Raw genomic sequence first — 22,003 nt, 5'->3', positions numbered from 1 at the left:
GTTAAACATCCCGCTTGAGAATTTTTCACTCATATGGAAACGTCACCATTGCTGATGAAGGACTGCAAAATTTAGGCCTATGCTCGGTGCTTACAGCCTTTGAGCAGGGAAGGATCTTTATCGTGCCATACCTGCTATGACACAGGAGCCTCAGTTTTTAGTCTCATCCGAAGGACCGCCCCATTTAGTCACCTCTTCCAACAAGCAAGGTGTGCAGAGTACCTATATTCTAACCCAGAATTCCATGGGAACTTAATAGGGATAAGATACTGTACATGTAGTGCCCAGATGGTGCAAAAATTCATTTCTCCTTGGATCTGACCCAAAACACTTTGAACAAAAAAACCCAAAAAGATTGACCAACTGTAGATAAAAAGATTTTAAATCTCTGATGTAAAAAGTTAAGCAAAATGGAAAGAAAACTGGAAAACTGACAAATTGGAAATGGCCCTGCAATGATGCCCGGTAGATGCATGGGCAGACAGGGTGAGTACTAAGTGAAAAGAAGGCAACAACTCCAGATTTTGCAGGCAGATATCAAGATGAAAGCAGTTTTAGTGGGTAAACAACTAGAGGGTGGACATAAGAATATCAGTAGATGTAAATATGCTTGATTACAAACTCTCAGGTCTTTATCAATCCAATAACCTGTTTGAGAAGATTACACACATTAGGAATATACAGCTACTAATCACTTAGTTTTACTTCAAATGTTTTAAAAATATCAGAAAACTAGTGACTCACCTCGACATTTAAATAGAAAAATAAATACTGCTGTCCACAAACACTGGTCATAAACTCTGAAAAGAAAGAAATGTGGACTGGAATTGGTGCAGCATTATATTTGTGCATGTACTTAATATACTTACATATCCGTATTCACAGATCAAATTGTCCAAAAAATAAAATGTACATCAGTACATGTGAACTGCATAATACATATAATTATGTATATGCATGTAGCTGTTTGGTTTGCACAAGTAAATTAAGAAATTGATTAAATTTTGAAAATACATGAGGGTATGAACTGCGACACTTCATGCTGGTATACTTCCCAAAGCGTGTCTCAGCTCTTCATGAAAAGTATGCGGGCATGCAGTGTCAGTTCATACCCTCATGTTTTTTTCAAAAAATGAAATTTACTTTTTACATTTAATTCTACATGTACTTCCATTTTTGTCAGATTTCTCGGGCAATGAAATAAATATGTACCATATTTATCAAGATTCCTAACTGCAATGCATTCATGAGGAAACAGGTTTTCATTACAGGTTGTAAAGATATTTAAGGCAGTAACATTAAAAATGTGGATATTTCCATCTGTTTATGTATGTACCTGTTTGGATGATAATGATAAATAAGGAATTAATTTCTTACCTATAAATACAGCTAATGCAATGTTATTTTCAATAATTTCATCTAGACTAAGTACAAATATATTTTTGGCTCTGCATATATCAGGTGCCTACAAAATAAAAAAGCATGTACAATACACATGATAAATACATACAAGTGAATACAAATCAAGATTTGGGGACTGCAACCCTCTGAAAGACAGCACCCCCCAGCATCTTCAAACCTTCCCTCATTTTTCAAAACCACAATTTTTCATATGATTATTTTACTTACTTCCTCCATGTCTTCTAAGCTTCCTTCCTTAATGCGTCTAATTCTCCCTTCACATATATTCTTCACAAATATCAAACTGTTCAGCTTTTGTTTTATTTCAGCGTCTGTTTCAAAACAAAAGTTATCAAAATGTATGGAGGAGGGCATTCAAGGAATTTTAACATTTATGAATATATATCATTATATATCATTAATGACTGTGATAAAACATCCACACGAACTCCTGCATGTTTTAGTCCATTAGATAAAATTCCCTCTAGCTAGCAGACAGCTAGAACCCTCACTGAAGGGATTCAGACCATCACCATAATTATCAGCCATGAGTTGTAGAACTTTACTTAAGGTAGTATTAGCTATCATCAGGCTGTGACATACTTGTACTTTCTCATAATGTATAAATAAAAAAGGTTCTAGCATAAAGACTGTGACAAGAAGTAAACAGACAAACCAAGAACACTGTTTGCAAAATATTTCCCCAAAATTGTTGAAGTTCAACAACTTGTAATTTTTTCAGACTTCAAAGAAATTTTTAAAAAATGTTGAGAGTCAAAATCCTTGCAATATGCACATCTTCAAGTTGTTTGCAAAGGCCTTAACTTTAAAACTGTCTCAGTGGTAGGTTGATTGATTAATTGTTTAACATCCCTCTCGAGAATCTTTCACTCATATGGAGACGTCACCATTGCCGATGAAGGGCTGCAAAATTGAAGCCTATGCTCAGCGGTTACAGCCTTTGAGCAGGAAGGCTGGGATCTTCATTGTGACATACCTGCTGTGACACGGACCTTGATTTTTGCAGTCTCATCCGAAGGACCGCCCCATTTAGTCGCCTCTTACAACAGCAAAATGGTACTGAGGACCTATTCTAGCCCAGATCCCCACAGGATAAACTGTGGTAGGCGTTAAGTGGACAAATCATGTACTCTCTTTGAAATATTTCCTCAAAACTGGTTAAGTTCAACAATCTGTTGTTTTTTTAAAAAGTGAGGAAAATTAAAATTCTTCCCACATGCACATCTTCAATACCCATACCAAACCTCCGTAAAAGAAATGTCTTCACTTGAAAACTGTGGCAGAAGTTAGACAGACAAATCAAGTTCTTTCTACGAAATATTTCCTTAAAACTGACAAAGTTCAAAGTGTAATTTTTCAAAACCTGAAGAAAATCAAACCCTTGCTACATGTATATCTTCAATACCCTTACAAACACTCTGTAAAATATGAGGGTCCTCACTTGAAAACTGTGGGAGGATTTAAGGAAGCTCACTACACTAAAGCTTATACTCTGTATGACACCACGTCACAAGATGGCGATTTAAATGTTTTGTGAAATTATTTGTATCGATCAATTTGTTTGTCTATCATCATAGCTCAGTGGTTAAAGCAATGGGCTGGTGAACCGCAGATCTCAAGTTCAAATCCCCAAGAGTCTTTTGTTCAGATGTGTTGGAATATTTTTTTTTTGAAAATCATGTTTTTATCCAAATTTGTATTTTTGCCTTTTTGGCATATATACAGTACCCGCAACGTTATTCTTGACATTCCTATCGTGTTCTACCGTGCGTGTATCCTATCGCATCATGCGTGTATCCTATCGTATCCTGCGTGTATCCTATCGTATCCTGTGTGTATCCTATCGTATCGTGTTTTGCGTTTATCAGGTTTTCCGTTTTCTATCGTGTTTTGCGTTTATCAGGTCTATCGTGTATCGTGTTTTGCGTATATCAGGTTTTCCGTTTATCATGAAAATCGTTTATCGTGTAGCTTTGGAAACTATCGAAATTGTTTATCAAATCTAATGAAAAAGTACAATACTTTTCGAAAGCTTTATTCGTTTTGTTAAAGAAGCTATTTTTAGGAATCGAGAAAAGACAGTATATTTGAAGGAGAACATAAAGCTGTCGATTTTAAGGCAGAAAAAGAGCTATTTGTCTGTCTCGAAAGGGTGAAAATTCATCACAATTTCATTCTAAGTAATATGAAAAGTAGGCAGTGGTTTGCCGAGCAAACCGGGGACAGTAAATCTCCTTCATGTACAGTTCATAAACATTTGCGTGTCTAGAAACAATTATTTTTTTAATTAACACTAACAGAGAAATAGGAAGTTGTAAATTACATTGTTTATTACATATATTTTAATAAAGGCTCGTTTTCTTCCGATTTTTTCCCACCTTTGTTCTATTTATATACCCACCATTAAACTTGTGCGCATCTGTGTATCACCTGTGTTTCGACTGCAAACATTCTCAGGGACATTGTATTTGACACATTTAGAAGATTAAGTTTTAAAACGGTGCAAGGGTGTTGCATCTCCCAAAAGTCTGCCCAACTGGTCACGACTCAGTTATCATCGTTGTTATTTTTTTTACTTGTACACTTGTACATGTACCAATAGTCGTACGGGTAGATACTGGAAATTGATACCGGGTTTGTTGATTATTTGTTTTGTTTTTTTTTACATATCTAAACACAATTTTTTTTAAGTGTTTCAAAATTATGAATTTAAAAAAGCCGTGTTTTTTTTTTGGTTTTTTTTCCATAGTTTATTTTTGTTATTAAGATATCAATTCAAATACATAGGTTCCAATTACTTATGGATATCAATCATCACTCATCGTGTAGAAATATCTAACGTATGAAGATTTGGTGTAATACAGTGGATCTTTTTAAAGCGGTCATGACGAAAATAATTGTAATTGTTGAATGACTGGTGATCTTAGAGCTTGATGCAAAATAACCCCCTCCTCGCTACACACAAAATATTCCTTGGTTTATTTCACATTCAAGAAAATAGATATTAGAATTAGAGAGCTACTGAAGCATGATATCACTACATTATATTACATTTAATTAATTCACTGTATAATTTATATATTAAACATTAGGTGACAATTATAATTTTAGAATCATTGGCTGGGAAAATTCAAATAGATATCAAATAATGAATTAAATACCACATACAATTTAGTTTTCTGATTTTAGCTGTGATGGCGTAAAAAATTCAAATAATTGTTTTTTAAAGTACGACCTTGTATTATAGAAATTATACGTTTTAGGTGTATAATGAATATTGAAATCCTTCAGTATTATTACCAACATAATGTAATTATGTAAATTGATTCTAAATTTACAACATTTCTATCAGGTTTTCCGTTTATCGTGAAGATCGTTTATCGTGTTTTGCGTTTATCAGGTCTATCCTGAAGATCGTTTATCAGGTTTTGCGTTTATCAGGTTTATCGTGTATCCTATCGTATCGTGCGTGTATCCTATCCTATCGTGCGTGTATCCTATCCTATCGTGCGTGTATTGTGTTCTATCGTTTATCATGTCAAGAATAACGTTGCGGGTACTGTACTTAATGTGTATCATCAAATCTTTTATAATTGAATCAATTCGTACTGATTTGAGAAACTATTTCTGGGTGTAGTGAGCCACCTTAAACAAATGAATTACATGCATGTAACTCGATATATATGTAGTTTAGATTGAATTTTACATGAGTGGCAAAAATCCAGCAAGAGATATCAAAAGGGATAAAAATTGCAACATGATCTAGAGTGACCAACAATGAAGCTCCACAGCAAGTTTCAACTTGATGTGTGACAGAGAAATGAAAATAGAAACAAACCCCAAACGAACGGACAGACAGACGGACATACATTTTGTATAGACATCACTAAGCCATTACGGATCCCATCAAAAGACAGATACATAAACACTTCTCTCCTTGTAGTCTTATCCACAAGTCATTCATGGTCTGAACTGTTATCACACGTTCCATGCGTCAGGATTATCATACTGACAACCATCTTACCATCGTCTCCTCCCGTGTCCTTCGATCGCCACTTGGCGATGTTCTGTTCTGTGATTTCTTTCACGGCCTCCAGTTCATCTACCAAATGTGAAGACTTAATAACATTCAGAAAGCTCTCATTTGTGAAGGAGCCATCTTTGCACTGAAAATAGAATTTTTTCCAATGAATTCATGTTACATATGTAAGACTCTAAAGTGTGATGGTCACTCCAAAGTGCGACGGTCTGTACCTAAACACCGTGTCATTTACAAACCAATGGACTTTGATGTGTCACTCCATCGCACTTTGGTGCATTAGTATGCACCATCAGACTTTGTTGTGACGACAACATCGCATTATGGCGCATTGGTTTCACACCATCGCACTTAAGTGTGTCAGACCTTCGCACTTTGGCAACTCACACCATCAAGGTTTGGCACAGACCATCGCACTTTGGCATGACCATCGCACTTTGGAGTGCCATCGCACTTTGGAGTCCTACACATATACTGTTGAACTTCAGTATCTCGAATATCACAGATATGTCGAAGTTCTTCAGGTGTTTTACCCTTTATATCTCGGTACTTAGATTTTTCTTGATCCCATCGAGTTCAAGATAACGATGCTTGATATCACTACTACATTTTAAAAACCTTGAAAATTAGCTGCAGCTGTAACACATGGGTTTCAAGTTTTAGTAAGAAAATGGGAGCTTTGTTTCAAGACCAACTCATTTTTAAAACCTGGCTTATTTTCGAATCTAAAATTTTGTAAGAAATAAACAATGACTGTCAGGTTAAAAAATAATGCAAAAAGTATAGTACCACAGATTTAGACCTATGCTTAGTGCTGAGGGCTGCTGCAGTGAGGGCTTTTTAACATTACAACACCTGCCACAATACGGGACCTTCATTCATAAGGTCGTATCTGAAAGACCCGTGATTCTTGCTTCTAAATGCTGAGCATTTGGTGAAACAGTGACTATCAATGTTTATGTCTTAGGATTGATGTGGCCATGGCACAAACAAGGCTCAAACTCACAACATGTCAGTTACAAAGTGAATGCTCTACCACTGAGATACTGCGACAGATCTACAGTAACTGTATGGTGGACAGTAAGTAACCATGTGGTGTTAATAAGAGTGTGGTGTAAATAAGTATGTAGAGTAAATAAGCATGTGGTGTAAATAAGTATGTGGTGTAAATAAGTATGTAGAGTAAATATGTATGTGGTGTAAATAAGTATGTGGTGTAAATAAGTATGTGGTGTAAATAAGTATGTGGTGTGGTGTAAATAAGTATGTGGTGTAAATAAGTATGTAGAGTAAATAAGTATGTGGTGTGGTGTAAATAAGTATGTGGTGTAAATAAGTATGTGGTGTAAATAAGTATGTGGTGTGGTGTAAATAAGTATGTGGTGTAAATAAGTATGTGGTGTGGTGTAAATAAGAATGTGGTGTAAATAAGTATGTGGTGTAAATAAGTATGTGGTGTAAATAAGTATGTGGTGTAAATATGTATGTGGTGTAAATAAGTATGTGGTGTAAATAAGCATCTGGTGTAAATAAGTATGTGGTGTAAATATGTATGTGGTGTAAATAAGCATGTGGTGTAAATAAGTATGTGGTGTAAATATGTATGTGGTGTAAATAAGTATGTAGTGTAAATAAGTATGTGGTGTAAATAAGTATGTGGTGTAAATATGTATGTGGTGTAAATATGTATGTGGTGTAAATAAGCATGTGGTGTAAATAAGTATGTGGTGTAAATATGTATGTGGTGTAAATAAGTATGTAGTGTAAATAAGTATGTGGTGTAAATAAGTATGTGGTGTAAATATGTATGTGGTGTAAATAAGTATGTGGTGTAAATAAGCATCTGGTGTAAATAAGTATGTGGTGTAAATAAGTATGTAGAGTAAATAAGCATGTGGTGTAAATAAGTATGTGGTGTAAATAAGCATGTGGTGTAAATAAGTATGTGGTGTAAATATGTATGTGGTGTAAATAAGTATGTGGTGTAAATAAGTATGTGGTGTAAATAAGTATGTGGTGTGGTGTAAATAAGCATGTGGTGTAAATAAGTATGTGGTATAAATAAGCATGTGGTGTAAATAAGTATGTAGAGTAAATAAGTATGTAGAATAAAAAAGTATGTGGTGTAAATAACTATGTGGTGTAAATAAGTATGTGGTGTAAATAAGCATGTGGTGTAAATAAGCATGTGGTGTAAATAAGTATGTGGTGTAAATAAGCATGTGGTGTAAATAAGCATGTGGTGTAAATAAGTATGTGGTGTAAATATGTATGTGGTGTAAATAAGCATGTGGTGTAAATATGTATGTGGTGTAAATAAGTATGTGGTGTAAATATGTATGTGGTGTAAATAAGTATGTGGTGTGGTGTAAATAAGCATGTGGTGTAAATAAGTATGTGGTATAAATAAGCATGTGGTGTAAATAAGTATGTAGAGTAAATAAGTATGTAGAATAAAAAAGTATGTGGTGTAAATAACTATGTGGTGTAAATAAGCATGTGGTGTAAATAAGCATGTGGTGTAAATAAGTATGTGGTGTAAATAAGCATGTGGTGTAAATAAGTATGTGGTATAAATAAGCATGTGGTGTAAATAAGTATGTAGAGTAAATAAGTATGTAGAATAAAAAAGTATGTGGTGTAAATAACTATGTGGTGTAAATAAGTATGTAGAGTAAATAAGTATGTGGTGTAAATAAGTATGTGGTGTAAATAAGTATGTGGTGTAAATAAGTATGTAGAGTAAATAAGTATGTGGTGTAAATAAGTATGTGGTGTGGTGTAAATAAGTATGTGGTGTAAATAAGCATGTGGTGTTAATAAGAGTGTGGTGTAAATAAGTATGTGGTGTGGTGTAAATAAGTATGTGGTGTAAATAAGTATGTGGTGTAAATAAGTATGTGGTGTAAATAAGTATGTAGAGTAAATAAGTATGTGGTGTAAATAAGTATGTGGTGTAAATAAGTATGTGGTGTAAATAAGTATGTAGAGTAAATAAGTATGTGGTGTAAATAAGTATGTGGTGTGGTGTAAATAAGTATGTGGTGTAAATAAGCATGTGGTGTTAATAAGAGTGTGGTGTAAATAAGTATGTGGTGTGGTGTAAATAAGTATGTGGTGTAAATAAGTATGTGGTGTAAATAAGCATGTGGTGTAAATAAGCATGTGGTGTAAATAAGCATGTGGTGTGGTGTAAATAAGTATGTGGTGTAAATAAGTATGTGGTGTAAATAAGCATGTGGTGTAAATAAGCATGTGGTGTAAATAAGTATGTGGTGTAAATAAGCATGTAGTGTAAATAAGCATGTGGTGTAAATAAGCATGTAGTGTAAATAAGTATGTGGTGTAAATAAGCATGTGGTGTAAATAAGTATGTGGTGTGGTGTAAATAAGTATGTGGTGAAAATAAGTATGTGGTGTAAATAAGTATGTGGTGTACAAAACCAGTCTAGAACAAGAGCTCTGCAAGACCCCTCACAAAGACTGTCTACAAGCATTTTCTATAAAGTTCCCAGAGCAACCTTGATTCCCAAAACAATAAGGGTTCTTCCTCTCTTGATGTGAAGTATGAAATCAATCGAGCAAGAAACGTAACCTGTATAGCAGCCACACAATGCCCCTTTATCCAATGAAAATTGTCGACACATCTCACTTATAAAACATTACTAAATATCCTTTACACCTTGTCATAATACACTCTTGCCAAGATACTCCCATTTTATACTTACCAACCAGGATACATATTGGTTTACATAGTCAGGGTCAGACAACAATTCTATGGTGGGAATGAAGATACCATTGACCAACACTTCCTGTGAATAAGCAAACAACTGGTTATGTAAAATTGATGTGTATTATTGTTTTATAGCAATTCTAATATTCCAGTATTATATTTGTTAATTCAAACTACAAGTATTTGGAATTTAAACAAGAGGCCCAGGGGCCTTATAGGTCACCTGAGTATCATGTAACAACCTTCCAATGTTTGAATTAGGTTTGTGTTTAAATATAAGAATTTTACTTTTGGATGGAAGAAACATTGAATAGCTATGTGGTCATGAAGTACATGTGTCATTTTTATGTTCAACCAATAATCCTTTTTAAAAAACCTAGGTCTGAGACATCATAAAGAAAAGGGTTATTTACTCCTTAGATAAAACCAATATAAGAAGATTTTCAAAGAATTTCTACATTTTCACTATATGGCCAATAGAGCCCCACCCTAACACAAGAACCCCTGCCCCAGGAGCCATGAATTTCACAATTTTGGTAGAGGGCTCAACGCTCATTATAATTATGCCCACAGTTTGGCTTCTTGATGTCCAGGAGTAAAGAAGAAGATTTTTTAAAATTACACTCATTTTGATGGTTTTTGCCCCACCCCTCAGGCCCCAGGGGGGCAGGGACCACGAATTTCAAAATTTTTGTTCCCCTCCACCCACAGATGCTATATGCCAAAATTGGTTGAAATTGGTTCAGGGTTTTCAGAGAAGCTGAAAATGTTCAAATGTTAACGCACGACGACGGACAAAAACAGATAGCAATAGGCACCTGAATGATTCAGGTGACCTAAAAATCTTGAAACTCTAAACACTCAACATCTCAAAAAGTGAAAAATAAATTTTTGTCCTTAAGTTTTTGAATCAACAATATACAAGTTACAGTCCATGATTGATGTGTAACCTGGTAATACATGTGTAACCTGGTAATGTATGTGTAACCTGGTAATACATGTGTAACCGGGTAATATATGTGTAAGCAGGTAATACATGTGTAAGCGGGTAATACATGTGTAACCTGGTAATACATGTGTAACCTGGTAATACATGTGTAACCTGGTAATACATGTGTAACCTGGTAATATATGTGCAACCTGGTAATACATGTGCAACCTGGTAAATGTGTAACCTGGTAAAACATGTGTAACCTGGTAATACATGTGTAACCTGGTAATACATGTGTAACCGGGTAATACATGTGTAACCGGGTAATACACGTGTAACCGGGTACTACACGTGTAACCGGGTACTACACGTGTAACCGGGTACTACACGTGTAACCGGGTACTACACGTGTAACCGGGTACTACATGTGTAACCTGGTACTACATGTGTAACCTGGTAATACATGTGTAACCTGGTAATACATGTGTAACCAGGTAATATATGTGTAACCTGGTAATACATGTGTAACCAGGAAATATATGTGTAACCTGGTAATACAAGTGTAACCTGGTAATATGTGTAACCTGCTAATACATGTGTAACCTGCTAATATATGTGTAACCTGCTAATACATATGTAACCTGGTAATACATGTGTAACCGGGTAATATATGTGTAACCTGGTAATACATGTGTAAGCGGGTAATATATGTGTAACCTGGTAATACATGTGTAACCGGGTAATATATATGTAACCTGGTAATACATGTGTAACCTGTTAATATATAACCTGGTAATACATGTGTAACCGGGTAATATATATGTAACCTGGTGATACATGTGTAACCTGGTAATACATGTGTAACCTGTTGATATATAACCTGGTAATACATGTGTTACCGGGTAATATAAATAATGTGTAACCTGTTAATATACATGTATGTGTTACCGGGTAATTCATGCATAACCGGATAATTTATGTATAACCTAGTAATTTGTGTGTAGCCTGGTAATGCATGTGTAACCTGGTCATTCATATATAATGTATACATACAGTCACAGGTTCTTATACTATTATCCATGTTGTCTTCAAGCAATGAAACCAAATTAATCTACAATTTTATCTATATCTGTAAGTTTTAACACTGTACAATTTTTTCTACATCTCTATGTTGAAACACTGTATGATTTTATCTACATCTCTATGTTGAAACACTGTATGATTTTATCTACATCTCTATGTTGAAACACTGTACAATTTTATCTACATCTCTATGTTGAAACACTGTACGATCTTATCTACATCAGTATGTTGAAACACTGTACGATTTTATCTACCTCTCTATGCTGAACACTGTACGATGTTATCTACATATGTTAAGTTGCTACAGTGTACAATCTTATCTAAATGTATATGTCCATCTAAAAGTCGAAATAATGTACAAATTTGTCCACTTCTATAGGATACAACCTTGTACTATTTCATTCTTGCAAAATGGATACCACAAAAATTTATACTTCTCAGGAATGATCCACTTCTGTGAAATGTATGTTTTTCAATTATGTACACGTACCCTTAAAATATATCTAAATGATTTGTTCTGGAAATCATCTGGAGGAAGAAGTAAAAATAGAAGCACATCACTGAGGTTCTGCAGGTACTCTGAAATAGATGTTAGTCAATTACCTCATTGGTCAGTATTTAAAGAACTACATTATTTGTGAATGCAGACTGTATCAAATATAAAAAAGGCAAATACTGTGCAATTACTTTCAAATTATTCTGTGATTTACCAAATGATATACTGGTTCGTGGCGACTAATTTACCCAACGAACATTATCTTAAACATACAAGATACTTTAAAGGACTGATTTGTAGTGAGAAATATTCGCAATGATGAGGTTTTCCAAAATCTCACAAAAATTACTCACAAGTAAATAAAAGTTAGTTTACAGTCATTTGTCAGTCAGCAAGAGAAATACATTTGTAAATGCAGACTGTCCATTAAAGGGACTGACTCACGATTTTCCCCAAAATTTTGTTTTTTGCTTTTTACTGATCAGAATCTACAGTCTAATGAGTTCAAAAGATTTCACATAAAAATCAAGGTTATACATTATTACAGAGGCTCATTTTAGAGAGTCTCTATTTGTTTTGTAAACAAAGATTGTGGTATGTTATTGTTTAGAAAATTTTCAGAGAAAATGGTTATGATCTTTAAGTTTTATGACATCTTTCACATTTCAAGCATTCTTCGGATAAAATTTGTCATCTAAAAGTTAAAATTTGTGTTTATGCAAATTCAAGATGCTTTTTATTAGAAAATTGATATTTCACTGGTTTGTTTGTATACATAAAAAGACTTGAGTCTTTGTTTACATAAAACAGATTTAAGGCTAAAATATTGCTATTATTCTTGCATTAAGTAGGTCGAAAGGTTGGCTGATGACATTAAATGAGTAAATGTACATAATATGACAGCATAAAACTTCACAAATAAAGACAACAGATCATCAGGAGGCGTGGCCTGAAATTAAGTGAAATTAAGTTCAAGTTCTATTGATTCAAATTTCTTTCCACATGTCTCGTATTATGCAAAACAAGACTTTGAACTTTCAAAATAGTTTCCTTAAGCTTACGTTTTTCTGCCTCGGGATCTAAACACACCAAATCTCGACATTTGTCCTTCTCCATAGCAACCTCTAAATCAAAGAATGCGGACTTCACTCGCTCGGCGTAAGTTTCTGAAAAGGCAAATACATGTAATCCATTACGATCCATACAACATGGTTTAAAAAATCAAGGCATCACATGGGGGAGGGGGGGGGGGGGGGTGCAATGAACTTATAGACATGGATATCATCTCATTCTCCAAAAGCAGGTTTAAATTTTAGACAAAAGATTCGCTATGAAGTCCTGTAGTGGCCTTGACCTTTGAAATTTCAAACCCAAAATAGAGCTAGAAATTGATATATACATGTCAGTTCGTTTGGAAAACCCACTTGTCTAATGTCAAACATGCATTTAGCACTCCCTTTATAGATATCAGGGGAACCTGGGAACTAAATAGAGATTTAACAATTTTGTCTGAGGCATATAGAGTTAACATCCAGTAAATTGTGACCACAATTAAAAACCATGGTGAATTACATAAATTCAGTGAGGAAGGAGAGAGGATAAGAAACAAATTACAGCAGGGTCATCTCAGACACAAATGATCGTGTAAAAAAAAAAAAGAAAACAGAAATGCTGTGTGTCGCTTAGTAATGTTAGTGGACGACACATTACCTGAGATCCTTCTATGAAATTCTGAGTCTGTGAGACAAAGAATGCCAAATTACATGAAGGAGGAGCCAGATTATAACAATGACAATGAATCCGATTTTCATACCGTTCCTTAAACAAATGATGTTGCAGTACCGAATGGACTGCAGATGAAGAATTATAATAAAATCTAACATTAAACATGTACACTAATGTTGTTTTATTTGAATGACACGAATTAAATATGCTTGTTAATTTCACGAACACTCTGGACCCAGTTGCTCAAAGGTTAGTTAACCTTACCTAACAGTTAGTTAACTTTAACTAACAGTTAACTTGCCACTAACTCTTATATTCATATAGTGATGACTAGAGTTCACTGTCAGTTAAACTTGACTAACTTTAGTGCCACTGGGTCCTGGTCTGGTAGATTGTTTAGCAGACTTTATACCCCATCAGTCCAGCTAGACTTGTGACATAAAACGTTAAGTTTCAAGCCCTGTGTACAGTGTATACTGTCAGAAGTGGGTTCTTCCTCTCTTTTAAAATAACAAAGCTCTGGTTTTTCTCTTAATAACAAAGACACAGGTCAAGTATGTAATACATTGAGGAAAAAAATGTGGCCTGCAGAGTGTGTACAAGCTCAGTGTTACACACACCACACAGACTCCCCCACACATGAACAGTCCCATTATCCCTCTGTAATGAATTGTGAGGGAATACCATATTCATCCTATCGATTGCCCTTACCTCTAAAAGTGCCCCCTGTGAGACTTTACTCAAGTCTTAAAATGAAAACCCCATGACCCCCCCCCCCCCCCCCCCCCTTTTGAATGCAGTATGACTTCCCTTATATCAGTAATATCTACTATATCTTTGTATATTCACTATGTTGTTTTGACCATTTGAAATAATGATTCCGGGAGAGGGCTAAAATAGGCTATGCCTGCTGCCCAATCCCATTCACTTATTTGAGAATAAAATATAATTGATTAAATGAAATCAATATAATTCTTTAGGAAAGTATAACAACAACTCATTTTGAATTTTATATAGCTAACTGGACATTTCTCAAAGTCAAAATGTTACAGCAAAGACATCAAAACAAAGTTATAAATAACCACCTCCCTTTTTCCAATTTTCTAAGTGCCCAAGTGGCTCAGTAAGATGAATACAGTAATAGAGAAGAATCAGGGTTTACATCAGAACATTTTTTCAGCCTTTCATTAGAGTTCAGGATATTATAAAGGCTACAAGTGACAATGCCTTTTCATCACTATATTATAGATCTGTCCTACCATCCGTTTGGGGTACTGCTGCATGCTCCCGGGCTCGTCTGTATAACCGCAGATGAGATGCGAAGTCATCCACGAGTCTCTGAGAGAAAAATGGCATCCAGTCTACGTCCTTTGTTCTAAAATATAAATACAAATGCATAGTTTTCATTAAGTTAACATACATCATGCCTGACCCCCTATTCAGCCAGCATTGATCAGATAATGTACAATAAAACACAGTTATAGCGAACCTTCAGGGCCAGCAAGCCGAAAAACAATTCTGTTATACAGTAAAACATGGTTATTACAAACCTGCAGGGTCAGCAAAAAACAGTTCATTGTACTCAATTTCGTATATCCAACAAAATTTTCGTTATTTTCCTTTCATGGGGGAATAAACATCACTTCGCGATAAACGTAAATTCATTATAAGTGTGTTTGTTAAAACCGTGTTTGTTATAAGCCTTCATTATAAGCGTGTTCGTTACAAGCAGGTTTGTTATAAGCTCGTTTGTTATAATCATGATTGTTATAATCATCATGTTCGTTATAATCATGATTGTTATAATCATGTTCGTTATAAGCCCGTTCGTTATCATGTTCGTTATAATCATGATTGTTATATGCCCATTCGTTATAAGCACGTTTTGCTGTAATGTCATGGACCGTGAGTAAATGTAATCTTAGGTATAAGAGAATGAAATGTAGGGAGAATTAGTTAAAATGGGCATAGGGCTAAGGTAAGGAGTTAATGATGGCGGTGAGGGCTTGTTTAGTGATTGATCGATTGTATATTGTATAACGTCCCTCTCGAGAATATTTCACTCATATGGAGACGTGGACTTCTTTAGTGTTATGACTAGCAATTAATGAGGCTACGGATACAGATTAGAGCATACCAACCCATCACGGTTATAAATAAAGACAACTTTATTGAGGTTTTTTTTGGGGGGGGAGGGGCTGAGTAAGAGTGATATATCAACACAACTCGGTTTTATCTACAGGTGTTTACAAGTATCTTACCTGGATGCGAATGTGATAGTGAGCTTCTGAACACATTGTCTAATGTCCAGTACAAATCCATCGTGGTCAGAAACCTGCCGGTACCACGACTTGATATAATCTCTGATGGCGTACGTAAGAACCTTAAAAACAAATCCAATCAAACAGTTCTCATTTGGATGAATGTTATTCCATTAATTCGATTTTAATTTAAAGAATTTTTTCTCTCTCTATTTTCATTCAGAGAGTGATATTGTCCAATCAACACCCATTGTCTTTGAAATGATCTATAACACCTTTTTGGGATTACATGTTCCGTTGACTAATTTTGTTGAGACTATGAAAACTTAGCTGGTGTAGAAAGAAAAAACAATGGACTTCATTTAAAATAAGTTGTTTTTAAGGATATTGGCAAATCAGTTGAATTTACAATTGAATTTCATTTTATACAGACAGTTATCCATTATACAACACATGTTTCTATGAAGCCAGCCTTGTTATCAAAATACAGATCCAAGTTAAGAGTTACTCCCCTTGAAAAACAACATTTGATACTTGACAAATAGTTATTTCTTGGGTTAAATTTCAAGAAATTACTGTTTAATGATTACTGAAGAAAGCCTTGTCCCCCTACACCTCGACTTTTACATGGACGGAACACTGCTTCAGTAATAACAAAGTGAATTTCTGCTGATCAAGCTTACCTCGTGAAGAGCTTCGTCTATAACACTGGCACCAGTCATACGTCTGTCGAAGTTCTTCCCTCTGGGAGAAGACTCCATCTTGTTTGCAACCTGACAATGAAAATCAAAATGCATCCAGTGAAAATCAACCAGTTTGTCATCTATGAAACATTTACAGTGAAACAGAAAATGAATAAATCCATGCAGGTAAAAAAAAAATTTTAATTTTCAAAATACTACAGTTTAACTATTCAAATATTACCGCCATGTTTACAGTACATAACTGCTAGCTGATTCACATTTCATTGATAAGGTTATTGAAGGTCTCTTTCATATTTTTCTGTCTCTAATACAAGTATATGTCCACTGATAAAGATCAGTCCTGTAATTTGTTTTATATCTTGATCAAAAATAAATTTCATTAACACTAATGTAACCATGGACACTAACAATATAAGCCAACTCCCCTAACCCTACAGCTGTTTTGTTTGTCTACTCTAAAAGGGACTGATTCACGATTTTCCGCAAAATTTTGTTCTTCACTATTCATGATCAAAATCTACTGTCTAATGTGTTTAAAAGATTTCACAAAAAAATCAAAGTTATACATTATCACAAAAGCTCATTTTAGAGAGTTTATTATTTGTTTCGTAAACAAGGATTGTGGTATGTTATTATTTACGAAGTTTTCAAAAGAAATGGATATCGATCTAGGTTTATCAAATCTATCACATTTCAAGTACTCTTTTGGTATAGTGTGTCATCTATAAGTTTAATTTGTGACTTTGGAAACTTAAGATGCTTTATATCACAAAATTAGTATTTCACTGGATTGTTTGTAAATATAAAAAGACTCGACTCTTTGTTTACATAACACAGAGTTTAAGCTTAAATACTGCTTTTATTCTTGCATTCATCAGGTCAAAATTTTGGCTGTCAACATTAAATGAGTTGTAATTCTAATATTGAACATCAAAACTGAAAAATATTGTTTAAAAAATTGTGAACCAGTCCCTTTAATTAATTAAAATGTCGATATTCTATGCATATTCATGAATCAAGTAATATAACATATCCGATTTGGGGGATTATCTTCGCGTATATAGCACAAAATATTATTGAAAAAAGCTTTTCAAAAATTGTTTACTATCATACACATATAATTTTGATAAAAACAACTCCATTTTTTTTTAATTTTTGCCCGCAAATTATGCCACTAGGGTCCCTGTGTATATACAGTAATGCCAACTGAAGCGATAGCATAAGACAGTGACTATAAATAGCCACCATTTAAAAATGAAACAATTCTCATAGATTTAGAATATTCATATTCTGAGCTTCTTTGCTAGTCAAGGGTTTCCGGTCCACTCAGCTCCCCATAATCGGGGAAGATGATTCTGAGCGGGGAAAATACTTCATTACATAACCTGCTTTCCTATAAATATCATTCAACATTTTTTCATTAATAAAAGACGTTCATGTTGTTCACAAAAGGTTTGTCAAGCATCTTTGAAGATCAGTGAAAGTGAAATGTCGTTGGACCAACGGACATGTCCGGTAATTTGACTATCGGTTTGGTAAACTTCGTTATATTTCTGGTCCAAATGTCTGGTGACTTTTCGGCAACGGTTTCAGAAACTACGTTTCGACTTCCAGTTCCGTTTATAAAAAAAAACATACGAAAACGGCAACATATGCCAATTAAAATGGAACAATAATGCAGTCCCCGGTAAACCTTTAAAATAAAAATCCAATGACCAGGAGGCTCAAAGTCTTTAATGTTTTAATATAAAAATAATACTACTTTATTCGGTCTGGTAAAATGTGATTCGGTCTTGTAATGTTCCTGTGTTTACCAGACTGAATGTCCTGTAAAACATTTCAACATTTCGCGATCACTGAAGACAAATATGGAAGTACATTAAGAACTCTAAATTGAGTTTTATCCCAGGATAAACTTGTGGGAGACTGTAAGGGATGTAAAATGGTGTCTGAAGGATTATGAGCAGGTATAAATGTAAAATGGTGTATGAAGAAATTAGCAGGCATTGATGTAAAATGGTGTCTAATATCACCGTGGTTACACACGTATGCTAAGCACTGCTCTTCAAAAGCTGCAGACTTACTGTGAGTATCCCTGGTTTAGATCTCGGTAGATCTGGTAGCTCAATCGTTAGAGCTATCTGTGAGAGTTGCCTGCCATAATACAGGGTCATAACCAATCCTCTGTAATAGAAAAACACTGTTAATGGCAGTCAAAGTCAACATCTTCATAACATTTAATAGAGTAGGACTAACACAGACTGTACTACTAAACCAATACTCTGACAATTGTACTAAGTTAAACACCGACTGTATTATCAAACAGTTTATTCAATGCCCTGGTAGAATTAGACTTTAGGTCACGCTATTACACAATTCAATGCCCTGCAGTATGTGTTTCATAGTATAATCAAGCTGCACCTATATACAAATGTATGTACATATAAAACGGGCATAAAAAGTAATGCAGTATTAATCTAAACACCGTTATATTACGCAGGATCAATATTGCATTTCCACTTATGACAGTCCGAGATCTTCTTAAAAAGAATTAGATTTTTTTTAAAAATAAGTATGTAAAATACTACATATAAATGAAATTTCATCAAATATTGTGATTGAACAAATGTAAGATCGGAGAAATGGACACAAAATGTTAATGCATATGAAAATTAATAGAACAACCACTACACATGTACTTCACAGTAGTTTTAATAATGCCGATATTTCTAATATTATAAAGAAATCTCTACCTGTCTATGACTGCAAAGTAACCAATAACAATACATGTAAAATCAGGGATTTGTCAACATTCTTTTCACAACCAGTAAATGGTACCTTTCTCCTTTTGTCACAACAATGATTAGTTTCCCTTTCTCAGACTGACAGTGTTACATATAGATAACCTAATCGAAACAATGTGCTGTACAAATAATTAAGGGTGTAACGATATAACCAATATATCAACACATATCGGTATTAAGCTGTCTGGCTATATCTGCTACAGCGGGCAGCCAAAATTTAGTCGGATCTTATAAATGACAATAAGTCATTAAAGGCGAGATTGACATAAATTACACAGTGATTTTTCTACTACTACTAGACCTTAATTACATTGGGAAAAATCAACAATTCTTATCAAATTAAATTATTTTTTATAATATTGTAATTATCCATAATTGATATATGTAAAATACAATATATAATTTTAAAGGGTTCTGAATTAACTTTTTTCATGCAATAGTCCTTACGGACTTAAGTCACTATTGATGTTCACTAGTCTGTAAAGCATTTCACTAGTCCATCCAGTATACATGTATCATAAAATGATCCTATAAATTCATTTTATTCATTTATATTTTATCAAATCAAACATCTAAAAGACTTAGACAAATTTGCTAAATTCTTAAACCAATTAAAGATTGATATCCGGATTTTCATTAGTTTGAACCAGAGTTCCAGATAAGGTGCGTATGAGCGTAAATACCCATTGATTTTTACCAAATATGCATTAAAGTTGAAAACGCTTCGCATTCTTTGTAAAAATTTTAAAGTACATACTACTCTCTCAAAACAAAAACTTTGGGGAAATTCCTGTTTACAACCAGCTGTCAAACATTTCGTCCTCAACATCATGTAAAAACATTTTTAAAACATGAACGTGTAGGAGACTGATCCCAGAATTAACATGAGATTGATCCCACAATTAACATATATCTTCTAATATTAATCCCACACTTAACATATAGAAGACTGATCCCACAATTAACATATATCTTCTAAGATTGATCCCACACTTAACATAATGGAGATTGATCCAACACTTAACATATAGAAGATTGATCCCACACTTAACATATAGAAGATTGATCCCACACTTGACATATACAAGATTGATCCCACACTTAACATATACAAGATTGATCCCACACTTAACATAATGGAGATTGATCCCACACTTAACATATAGAAGATTGATCCCACACTTAACATATACAAGATTGATCCCACACTTAACATAATGGAGATTGATCCCACACTTAACATAATGGAGATTGAACACACTTAACATATAGAAGATTGATGATACTTATTCTAATTTACAGGAATTACTTACCCACATAGAATACAGAGGACATAGCCCAGACTCAGGAGACCCACAGAACCAAACGTCACCAGAAACAGAAACAGAGCTAGTGCTGGCCACTTCCATCCCTCATCTAACGACAGCATCTGAAATCAGAAAGAAAAGTCACAAAATGTCCAGTCAGTCACATCTGAAATCAGAAAGAAAAGTCACAAAGTGTCCAGTCAGTCATATCTAAAATCAGAAAGAAAAGTCACGAAGTGTCCAGTCAGTCACATCTGAAATCAGAAATAAAAGTCACAAATTGTCCAGCCAGTCACATCTGAAATCAGAAATAAAAGTCACAAAGTGTCCAGTCAGTCACATCTGAAATCAGAAAGAAAAGTCACGAAGTGTCCAGTCAGTCACATCTGAAATCAGAAATAAAAGTCACAAATTGTCCAGTCAGTCACATTTGAAATCAGAAAGAAAAGTCACAAATTGACCAGTCAGTCACATCTGAAATCAGAAAGAAAAGTCACAAAGTGTCCAGTCAAATACATCTGAAATCAGAAATAAAAGTCACAAATTGTCCAGTCAGTCACCTATTTTAGCAAATCAATCAAGTGTATAAAACAAATTGTCACCAAGGATATGTGAAACTGCATTCTCAGTAAACCAACATCAGAATGACTATCCAATCAGAACGAGACTTTGTAATACATACATGTACCAGTAAATACATTGTATACAGATAATCTGTTTACAACAATGGAGGATATGAAAATTATGCTGTGATATGTTTATTCCTGTATTTTTTTTTATTTTCATTGGGGGGGGGGGGGGGGGGGGGGGGGTGTCAAAGTTATGTGTTAAAGTTACTCCACCCTCATATGACTTAGCCTTTTGAAATTAAAAACCTTCAATTAAATATGCACATAGTGAACAATCCAAGGCATCTGACAGTTGGACAAAACTGAGAGAATAATAAGGTCAACTGGTGAAGGTCAAACACCTGGCCATTCATCAGACTCCAAGGTGGTGAATGATGATATCAATTTAGGAGATGAACTTGATCGATACACTAAATGTTACATATAAAATAAACAAATATTATGACAGATATTTTTATGGCACTCTGAGGAGGGGAAATTTCTGTACAGAAAAATAAAATTGTGCAACTCTATTTTTTTGTTCTTACTTCAATTTCGGTTAGACAAAGTTCATTTCATTCCATGACAGATGCTTAATGCTGTACATAGGACCAGTCGTCCTATGCAGATAAAATAATAATACAGTATTTACAGTTTGATGTGATGTATAGCCAATAGGTAAATAAAATAAATGAGCATTTTTTTTATATTTAATTTTTTTTTAAAAAAAACAACATAAAATAGATGAGCAGTAAAATGCAGTTCTATGTAGTATATTCAACAATGGCACAGTGATCACTTGTATAGGCACAAGATTTTTTTTTACTCAAAATTTAAACAACCTACTGACCATAAGCAAAACAAACCTTTTCAAAGCCTCATCTACCACA

At 34.3% G+C, this 22,003-nt stretch overlaps 2 protein-coding genes across 4 annotated transcripts in view; one reads left to right on the top strand and one right to left on the bottom strand.

Moving 5' to 3' along the window:
• Positions 1-22,003, top strand: part of LOC125674557 (uncharacterized) — a 412,455-nt gene that overhangs the window by 90,411 nt on the left and 300,041 nt on the right. The gene's annotated exons all lie outside the window — the stretch shown is intronic.
• LOC125665711 (sorting nexin-13-like) overlaps positions 1-22,003 on the bottom strand; it is a 43,652-nt gene that overhangs the window by 20,861 nt on the left and 788 nt on the right. For all 3 annotated transcript variants that reach the window (XM_056152416.1, XM_056152417.1, XM_056152418.1), the window contains exons 2-13: positions 20,512-20,627; positions 18,479-18,578; positions 16,374-16,463; positions 15,691-15,812; positions 14,689-14,804; positions 12,766-12,870; positions 11,699-11,787; positions 9,190-9,273; positions 5,447-5,588; positions 1,630-1,733; positions 1,378-1,465; positions 745-800 (exon numbers count right to left, since the gene is read on the bottom strand). In XM_056152416.1, the coding sequence (XP_056008391.1) occupies positions 745-800; positions 1,378-1,465; positions 1,630-1,733; positions 5,447-5,588; positions 9,190-9,273; positions 11,699-11,787; positions 12,766-12,870; positions 14,689-14,804; positions 15,691-15,812; positions 16,374-16,463; positions 18,479-18,578; positions 20,512-20,627 (1,212 nt within the window). The remainder of the gene's footprint in view (positions 1-744; positions 801-1,377; positions 1,466-1,629; positions 1,734-5,446; positions 5,589-9,189; positions 9,274-11,698; positions 11,788-12,765; positions 12,871-14,688; positions 14,805-15,690; positions 15,813-16,373; positions 16,464-18,478; positions 18,579-20,511; positions 20,628-22,003) is intronic.

Source organism: Ostrea edulis, chromosome 10 (genome assembly GCF_947568905.1).
Source record: "Ostrea edulis chromosome 10, xbOstEdul1.1, whole genome shotgun sequence".
NCBI classification, from domain to species: Eukaryota; Metazoa; Mollusca; class Bivalvia; order Ostreida; family Ostreidae; genus Ostrea; species Ostrea edulis.
The sequence above is the reverse complement of the archived record's forward strand: the minus strand, read 5'-3'. Positions and strand labels throughout refer to the sequence as shown.